The sequence below is a fragment of the Rutidosis leptorrhynchoides genome, chromosome 2 (genome assembly GCF_046630445.1).
Source record: "Rutidosis leptorrhynchoides isolate AG116_Rl617_1_P2 chromosome 2, CSIRO_AGI_Rlap_v1, whole genome shotgun sequence".
NCBI classification, from domain to species: domain Eukaryota; kingdom Viridiplantae; phylum Streptophyta; class Magnoliopsida; order Asterales; family Asteraceae; genus Rutidosis; species Rutidosis leptorrhynchoides.
In genome coordinates this window covers 422498441-422506972 of record NC_092334.1, presented here as the reverse complement: position 1 = coordinate 422506972, position 8532 = coordinate 422498441, and the positions used below count along the sequence as shown (strand labels likewise).

The 8532-nt window shown below is 36.7% G+C and overlaps 1 protein-coding gene across 1 annotated transcript; it reads left to right on the top strand.

The window, feature by feature from the left end:
* Positions 1-290: 290 nt before the first annotated feature.
* Positions 291-2354, top strand: LOC139889191 (uncharacterized). Its single transcript, XM_071872154.1, has 4 exons — positions 291-684; positions 762-1388; positions 1467-1626; positions 2027-2354. Exons 1-4 carry the CDS (start codon positions 291-293, stop codon positions 2352-2354), a joined length of 1509 nt encoding a protein of 502 aa, XP_071728255.1.
* The last annotated feature ends 6178 nt before the right edge of the window (positions 2355-8532 follow it).

Here is an 8532-nt window from a genome sequence, read left to right as displayed (position 1 = left end):
GGTTCCCCTAAAGATCCTCAACCCTCCCATTCGAAGCAAACAAAACCTAATTCTATCTCCCGTAACCCTAAACCTGGTAGTCGAAAATCCAATTCAATATCTAATTCGTCAAGCAGTGTTGGTATGGATGTGTTTAACGAGCGCTTGGGATTGAAGTGGGGTCCCAAACCCCAATAAAATCCCTAGTTCTCCTCTCGTTCATGTATCCTTGTTATGAAGATTGTCTCCTTAAACATAAGGGGTTTCGGTTGAGCAGCAATATCGAAAATAAATTTGGCTGGTTCAAAATTATGATCTCAAATCATCAACCTGATATCGTGGCTATACAAGAGTCGAAGTGTTTGGAGGTCGATGATTCCTTGATGGAGAATATGTGGGGTTCACTAAATTTCGGGTTCATTCAAAAACCAATGGTTGGAAAATCGGGTGGTATGTTCTTAATCTGGAATACCGATGCGTTTAGTGTTTCTGAGGCTGTTGAAGGTCAGTTTTTCCTTGTTGTTAAAGGTAAGTGGTTGGGTAGAGATAACGATACCATTATCGTGAATGTTTATGGAGCCCACGCAGATGTTGACAAAGCTAAATTCTGGGACAGTGTGAAATCTCTCATGAAGTTCGAAAACCAAGACTGGGTCCTATGTGGCGATTTTAATAAAGTACGTTCTTTCGAGGAGAGGGAAAATTGTGAGTTTAATTCTAGACGTGCCTCATGTTTAACGATTTCATCAATTCTCATAACTTAATTGAAGTTCCCTTGTTAGGGAAAGGTTATACCCGAATAAGTGATGATGGTGTTCTGAAGCTAAGTAAATTAGACCGTAAATTAGACCGGTTCCTAGTAATCGATAATTTCCTTCATTCTTGGGGTGAACTTTCTGCTATTACTTTAGATCGAGGGCTCTCGAATCATTGCCCTATCCTCCTTCGGGACGGTAACGTTGACTTTGGACCTAAACCTTTCAAACTGTTTAATGTATGGTTTGAAAATATAGATATTGAACCCATTATTGTTAATGCATGGCATAAGGATGTAAGTAGAAATAGGCCGGATTGTATCCTCTGCGATAAACTCAAAAACGTTCAAGAAGCTTTAAGGTGTTGGAGTAAAAGTCAGTATGGTGAAATTGATTGCGAAATTGATACTGCTAAACGTATTTCGTCTGATCTAGAAACGAAAGCTGAATCGACTATCCTGTCTGATCAGGAAAGATTGGACTGGGCTAATGCGCGCAATTTTCTTTTGAAAAAAGAACGGGAGAAGGCCCATATTTTGAAACAAAAAGCTAAAGCTAAATGGGCTTGTGAGGGCGATGAAAATACCAAATTCTTCCACTTGGTAATTAAACGCAAACTCAGCAAGTCCAATATCCGTGGGCTTCACGTGGATGGTGTTTAGCAGGAAAGCCCGAATTTAATTAAACATGCCATTTTTGAGTATTACAAAAAAAATTTCGCAAAAAATCCAGATCAGGAGCAGTTTATTCAGGGCCTTGATAACCTAAATTTTCAACGTATCAACGACAACGAGGCTTCGGGTCTGGAAGCACCCTTCCATGAAAGTGAAATATGGGCGGCAGTTAAAAACTGTGGCAGTTCAAAAGCGTCGGCACACGACGGTTTCAATATGTCCTTTTTCTAAATATTCTGGCGGTTGGACAAAGATTGTGTTGTAAGTGCGGTTGATTGGTTTTGGGAACATGGTTCTATTTCACGAGGGTGCAACGCGTCGTTTATAACATTGATCCCGGAAAAGAAAAATGCAATTAGGCTTTCCGACTTCCGACCCATTAGTCTCATCGGTAGCTATTACAAAATCATCTAAAAAATTCTCGCGAACCGTATTCGTAAAGTAATACATAAAGTGGTTGGTCCGAAACAAAGTGCTTTCTTAAAAGGTCGTCAAATTATAGACGGGATTTTAATTGCTAGTGAGACTATTGATTATTTAAAAAGAACAAAAAAAAGAGTCTCATTTTTAAAGCCGACTTCGCAAAAGCATTTGATAGTCTAAATTGGCATTTTTTAGACTCGATTTGTTTTGTATGGGGTTCGGTAACAAGTGGCGGTCATGGGTAAGAGAATGCCTAAATACGGCTTCAATCTCCGTTCTCGTAAACGGGTCTCCTACAAAAGAATTCCGGCTTGAAAAGTGGGTAAGGCAAGGGGATCCTTTATCCCCTTACCTTTTCATTATCACTTCTGAAGGCCTAAATAGACTCATTAAACGTGCATTAGAGTTTTCTATATTTAAAGGGGTTAAAGTCGGGGGTGATAATTTAAATGTCTCGCCCTTACAATACGCGGACGACTCGATTTTTTCGAAGAATGGAGCAAACGCAATGCACAAAACTTAATGAAATTACTACAAAGTCTTGAAAAGGCCTCGTGTTTGAAAGTAAATATGTCTAAAAGTAGTTTATTTGGAGTCGGGGTGTCAAAAGAAAGTTTGGAGCAAATGGCATCCTACTTAGGATGCACTACCGGATCGTTGCCTTTTAATTATCTCGGTGTTCCTATCGAATATAGAATGACATATGAAAAGGATTGGAGTTTTATGGTTGAAAAATTTAGATTTAGATTGGCGGATTGGAAAGCTAAAACTCTCTCGTTTGATGGTCGGTTAACACTCATTAAATCGGTGCTTAGTAGTCTCCCGTTATACGCTTTCTCTCTCTTCCGTGCTCCCTCATGTGTCATGAACTTGCTCGAAGGTATGAGACGAAACTTTTTTTGGGGAATGTCGGATGACAATAAAAAATTGGCTTGGGTAAAACGGGATACCATTATTTCTTCTTACGGGCGGGGTGGGTTAAATTTGGGTTCCTTAAAAGCAAAAAATCTTGCTATTCTTGGAAAATGGTGGTGGCGATTTCAGGCCGAAAAAGATTCATTCTGGGTAAAAGTGATAAAAAGCATTTACGGGCAGGGGGTGGACTTGATGATGTGGTTCCCTCTGTTAACTCCAACATTAAAACGACTTGGAACGGCATCAAGTCCATTAAAAATGAGCTAGAAAAAATTGATATTTCGTTATGTAATATGTTTGTGAACGTGGTGAATAACGGTGACGACACTCGCTTTTGGAAAGACGTTTGGCTGGGAAATCAAGCTCTCTATAATCGGTTTGCAAGACTTTATAGGTTAGAGTTGGATAAAGAGGTAAAGATTAAGGATCGTATTTGTCGAAGTGAATCAGCCATAACTTTTCAATGGAACTGGGCTCGTGAACCAACGGGACGCTCGCTGACAGAATTGGAACAACTTACAAGTGAAACAGGTACTTTCGGGTCTGGTAGTGACGGGCCTGATGAATGGAAATGTAGCTTTACCAATTCGGGTCTTTTTTCTAGTTGTACTTTAAATGAATTGATTAATGAGAAATTATTAAGTAGTGTAGCACCAGCTATGCCAACATTGCGCAACAAATTAGTTCCACAAAAGGTCGAGATATTTTTTTGGAGGGAGCATAAAAACCGCCTCCCTGTTAGGTCCGAATTGGATAAGCGGGGGATTGACCTTCATTCAACCCGCTGCCCGGTTTGTGATGAAGATGTTGAAACGATACCCCATATTTTTTATCGTGTTCATTCGCAAAAGACTTGTGGCACCGAATTCACTTGGTGGGGTAAAAGTTTGAATCCTAACATATCGCTCAGTAATATGTTAAAGGTAGATTCGAATGGGTCGTTTTCGTCATTTTGGCAAGTTTGTGTGTGGGTTTGCACTTACATGATATGGCAAATCGAAACAAGGCAACTTTCCGCAAACAAACTTTGACGGGTTCGGTGGCATTTCAAGAGATCCAGCTTTAAAGTTATGAGTGGATAAAAAATAGTTCAAAGAATCAAAACTCCGAATGGCGTGTTTGGTTATCAAACCAGCGAGCTTTTGATGACCACTGCTAATTAGATTGTAACAAGTTTTCTCATTTTCATTTTTTGCATTTTCGCTTTACAACCTGCACGAGTTTTCTATTTCTTTGTTGTAGGCCTTAAGCTCTAAGGCACCTATGTACATGTACATTTTTTTCGTAATCAATAAAGTTTTGTCTGCTTTTCAAAAAAAAAAAAAAAAATATTGTATTGGTGTAATAATATTTTTTAATTACGGAACTATTAATAATATAAGATTTAGACAAAATTGCCAAAATGGTCCATATATTTATCCATTTTTTGTTTTTCATCATTGTAATTAAAAACTGCAATTTTCATCCTTAATAGCGTAAATGTATCTCAAATTATTCCCAGTGTTAACGGATGGTTAAATTACCTGTTAGTATACGCTCGTGCATATCACATGATTATAAACCCCTATCTAATATATACGCAGTATAATGAAGGGAGCCCCAATTCAGTTTGTCTCAGTTCTATACCCATACAAAACTTTTCTAAATCAAAATTCGATCCTAATTCAGAATGACTGGGTGTATTGAGTTTGTGGTAGTCGGTTGATTATTCGTACTTCGTTGACATCAAAGAATCCAAGTCGAAGGTTCAATTGTTGTGCTCGAAGTGTACGCTTCCATTAATAGTTTTTTCGAAATTTAACCATGATGCTCGGCTATTATAATTGTTTTTGTCTTAGAGTAATCGCAGAGTAATAAAAGGAACACAAATAGAACAGAGTATCACGTATAGGTTTAGTATGAATAATACATTATACATTAGAATATGATAGGGTTTATAATCACGTGATATGCAGGAGCCTACACTAAACGGCAATCTAACTATCCGTTAACGAAGAATTGAGACACATTTACGCTATTAAGGATGAATATTGCAGTTTTTTTTTTAAAGGGATGAAAAGGGAAAACTGGACAAACACAAGAACCATTTTGACAATTTTGTCTAAGATTAATATATTGCTTAAATATGTGGTTGGCTTATCTCACTTGGCTTCCTCTCCATTACATTGCGCTTTACTTACTGCCAAGGTACCTAAGAGTTTTAAATCTGTGACCAAAGATCCATCTTGACTTGCGGCTATGTGTGAAGAGATGACAACTTTACATTCTAATCATAGTTGACTTGCGGCATAATGATTGGGAATTGTTGTAGATTTGATATGCCCGAATCGGACGGTTTATTTATGCGGTGTCGTTAGGTCGCAAAACGTCCATTCTGGATATCAACAGAAGAAGTTGATTGTTTAATTTATATATGCTGGACCTAAATCTATTATTCCTTCCTATGGGTTAGCAAGGGCAAATATGACCTAGGGTCATTCCTTGAGCGGTCGAATTTGAAACGGAGATTATTCAGATAATCTAGTAATTAAGATTGGGTTTGTACACAATTTAGTATCCATGACTAGTGGCCAGGTACACCTTGTGTGGAGAGGCAGGATCCTTTTGGTCCCAATAAATTGGCAACTGTTTGGAAAATCCAACAACCAAGTCCAACCGGTTTACTCTAGACACCACTTTATCCGGAATATCAAATTGTGTAAAGGAAATAGTTGAGTTGATTTGATTTATAATTGTATTTAAAATATTAAAGCAATATAATAAAATTAAGCTAGCTAGCATGCAACAGCTAAGGACAGAGAAGACGTGGTTCACCATGATTTAAGATAACGTAGTGTCGGGATGATTGCGAGACACTCATTGGTTAGATATACCTTGGTGTAAACACTAGATTCCCTACTAATTGATTTCTCGATTAGCATGTCAAGAGGAACTAGGCTATCGTGATTCTGATCGGATGGACTATGCTCAAATCCCGATGCTTTATCCGGTTTAAGGATATAAGCGGCCCATCTTGGATGCAATGCATACCTTGGGCGCACGAATAAAGTAGCATAGCCATATATATAGAATATTCAACCTTTCTTAACACCTTAGTGTATCACCCAAGAGAGTGGTTATGATTGTGTTTCGAATTTCTTTATGTCAATGGTTTAGAAAAATCTAAGGGTTTGTAGAAAAATTAGAACCTCTGATAGTTCTCAGTCATCCTTAGAGATTTATAAGCTTAGTTTTTATTGTAGTGCGTTAAACTCTCATTTATGATTTAAACCAGCCCTTACTTAAATCTACCCAATAAATCTCTTGGTTATCCACCATGTACTAGACTTATAGTGGTTCCATAGCTTCTAACCTTAACCATGCCCAAGTGGTCCTATAGTACATCAACACTGTACTCTACTGTTGCAACAGTATTTCCTCCAGTCTTATACTCTTGACCAATGTCATGATCTGGTCCTATGGTAATTCCCCATGTACTTTATAGTATTTTCGATGGGTTCATACCTTGATCAATGTATAAACACAGATAATTAATTACCTTATAATTGTCGACTTTATAAAAGGTTTTAATCACGTTTATTGGTGGAAGGACGATAATAAAGAGGTTTAATATCATAGACAAAAAGTGATTACGAAACGATAATCATCCCTAACTAGCATTATTAAATCATGGCAAACAATCAAGTAATTACTCACACATCATGGCAACAAGCATTTCTAATATTAATAAATCACAAACATCAAACAAGAATATTATAATAAATTAATAAAAGAAAGGATAGATGTTACTGAAAAATGTCGGCAGAAAAACACTTGTATTTCTTCATAATATCCATAGGGTTACAATGCTTGATAGCTTCTACTACTAACTACATACTAATCTCCTATTGATCACTAGAGAGTGATAATAGAGAGATAATTATTTTTCCTAATCTCTGTACTTTTCTCTCTCTAGAATCTAGAGAGAAAGTAGAGAGAGAACTAATCTCCTATAGATCACTAGAGAGTAACTATAGAGAGATATTTGAGAGAGAAGTGAAGAATTAATGTGTGTTGAAATGGTGGGATGAGCTACCTATTTATAGGAAAGCTTGATGGCAAAGTTGTAAATAAATGGGCTTGGTGACCAAGAAAAGCATCTTGAGAACTTGGTGGCCAAGGTGACCTTGGAGAGCAAGCACATTCTAGATTATTCCAAGCAATCAATCAACATGGACTTGAATTTTGATTGCAAACGGCTGGCAGGCCGTTTGGCAAGCCGTTTGCAGAGGCCGTTTGATCAGGTGGCCCATTTGTTGTGCCCGTTTGCCTTGGCCGTGTGGCAGGCTGTTTGCCATAGTGGCAGGCCATTTGGCAAGCCGTTTGGCCTGCTCTGGTTTGCTGAATTCACTGGATCGTAACTTGTCTTTCACCGTTTTCTCTCAAGAATCTTCGTTTTAGCTCCGTTTCTGATGATTCTTGCCCCCACATGTTCGTAATTAAATATCCTACACATGAGATTGAGTAAATAAACTTTTTCAAAAATTATAAAATAAGTTATTTATACGCGAGTTAATCGTCTTAGCCGATTTTGCTCGTTTTTCCTCGTTTACATCCGATTTTAGTGATTCTTGAAATATAGCCTTTGTAATGACATAAACTACCAAATGGAGCAAATAAATGATTATTTAGATGATAAAGTCAATTATTTACAATAAATGGGGCTAATATCGGAGGTAAAAACGTGACTTTTTAGCCGATATCAAGATTATTCGGGTTTGATGAACTACCATCAAAATAGTTTTCATATTGCACTAATTCATTATACTCGTTTGGAGTTGGTGGTCTTTGATTTGGGTGAGACATGATTTTTTTTTTGGAGATATAGATGAAGTGTATTGTAAACATGATATATATATATATATATATATATATATATATATATATATATATATATATATATATATATATATATATATATATATATATATATATATATATATATATATATATATATATAGATATATATATATATATATATATATAGAGAGAGAGAGAGAGAGAGAGAAGATAAAGTTTAAATTTAAAAATTTTCGGAAAAAGTGAAACGGTCATCCGACCGTTAGTGTCAGCTCAACCAATCAAAGAACAACGCGTGACAGAAACGTTTTATTTATCTTCACCGACCCAACTGATGCCCCATGTTTGTTGGAACTGACGCCTGGTTAACGACGTTAGTTTTCGTCACTTTTTGCCAACTCATGTGACGGATGGAAATTAACGTCTGTTAGATATGGTCTAAGACCCTCACTATTGGAGTGTTACACCAAGATTTGACACGCACATGGCACGTTAGTAATGCCCCTCACCAATTTGACATACGTTAATGGGGTGTTTCTTTTAACGAATCTTGGACGTTCAATTACTTGACGTGCAAAACTAAGGTTTTAGTTTTTTTTCTATGCAATCAAAAGTCAACACACACAATTTCAATCTCAACTGATATGTACATGATAGTTATGCACGTTAACGACTTGTTAGCAAAATCCTATTACATTTTTTTCACTCAATGTCCATACATATTACCACATCATCAAAAACCTTTCTATCAAATTTGACACTCAAATTTAATTCTCTTCTAGCACCTTGCTAAGAAGTCGTTTTTGTTAATAAAAATTCTGCTGTTAAAAAAAATGACACTCAAAATGCTTTAAAATTTAACACATCACTTCACAATTAAAAGTCCACTTTTTCTTCAAACGGTATAAAATCCGCCTCACGTAAGAGTCTTTTATGAAAGGTTTAAG

Excerpts from the sequence above, each read along its gene's own strand:
- LOC139889191 (XM_071872154.1), top strand. The coding sequence starts at position 291 with ATGATCTCAAATCATCAACCTGATATCGTGGCTATACAAGAGTCGAAG. Across the intron at positions 1,389-1,466 it reads CCGTGGGCTTCACGTGGATG|ATCAGGAGCAGTTTATTCAG; the intron begins GTGTTTAGCAGG and ends CAAAAAATCCAG. Across the intron at positions 1,627-2,026 it reads GCACACGACGGTTTCAATAT|ACTCGATTTGTTTTGTATGG; the intron begins GTCCTTTTTCTA and ends GGCATTTTTTAG.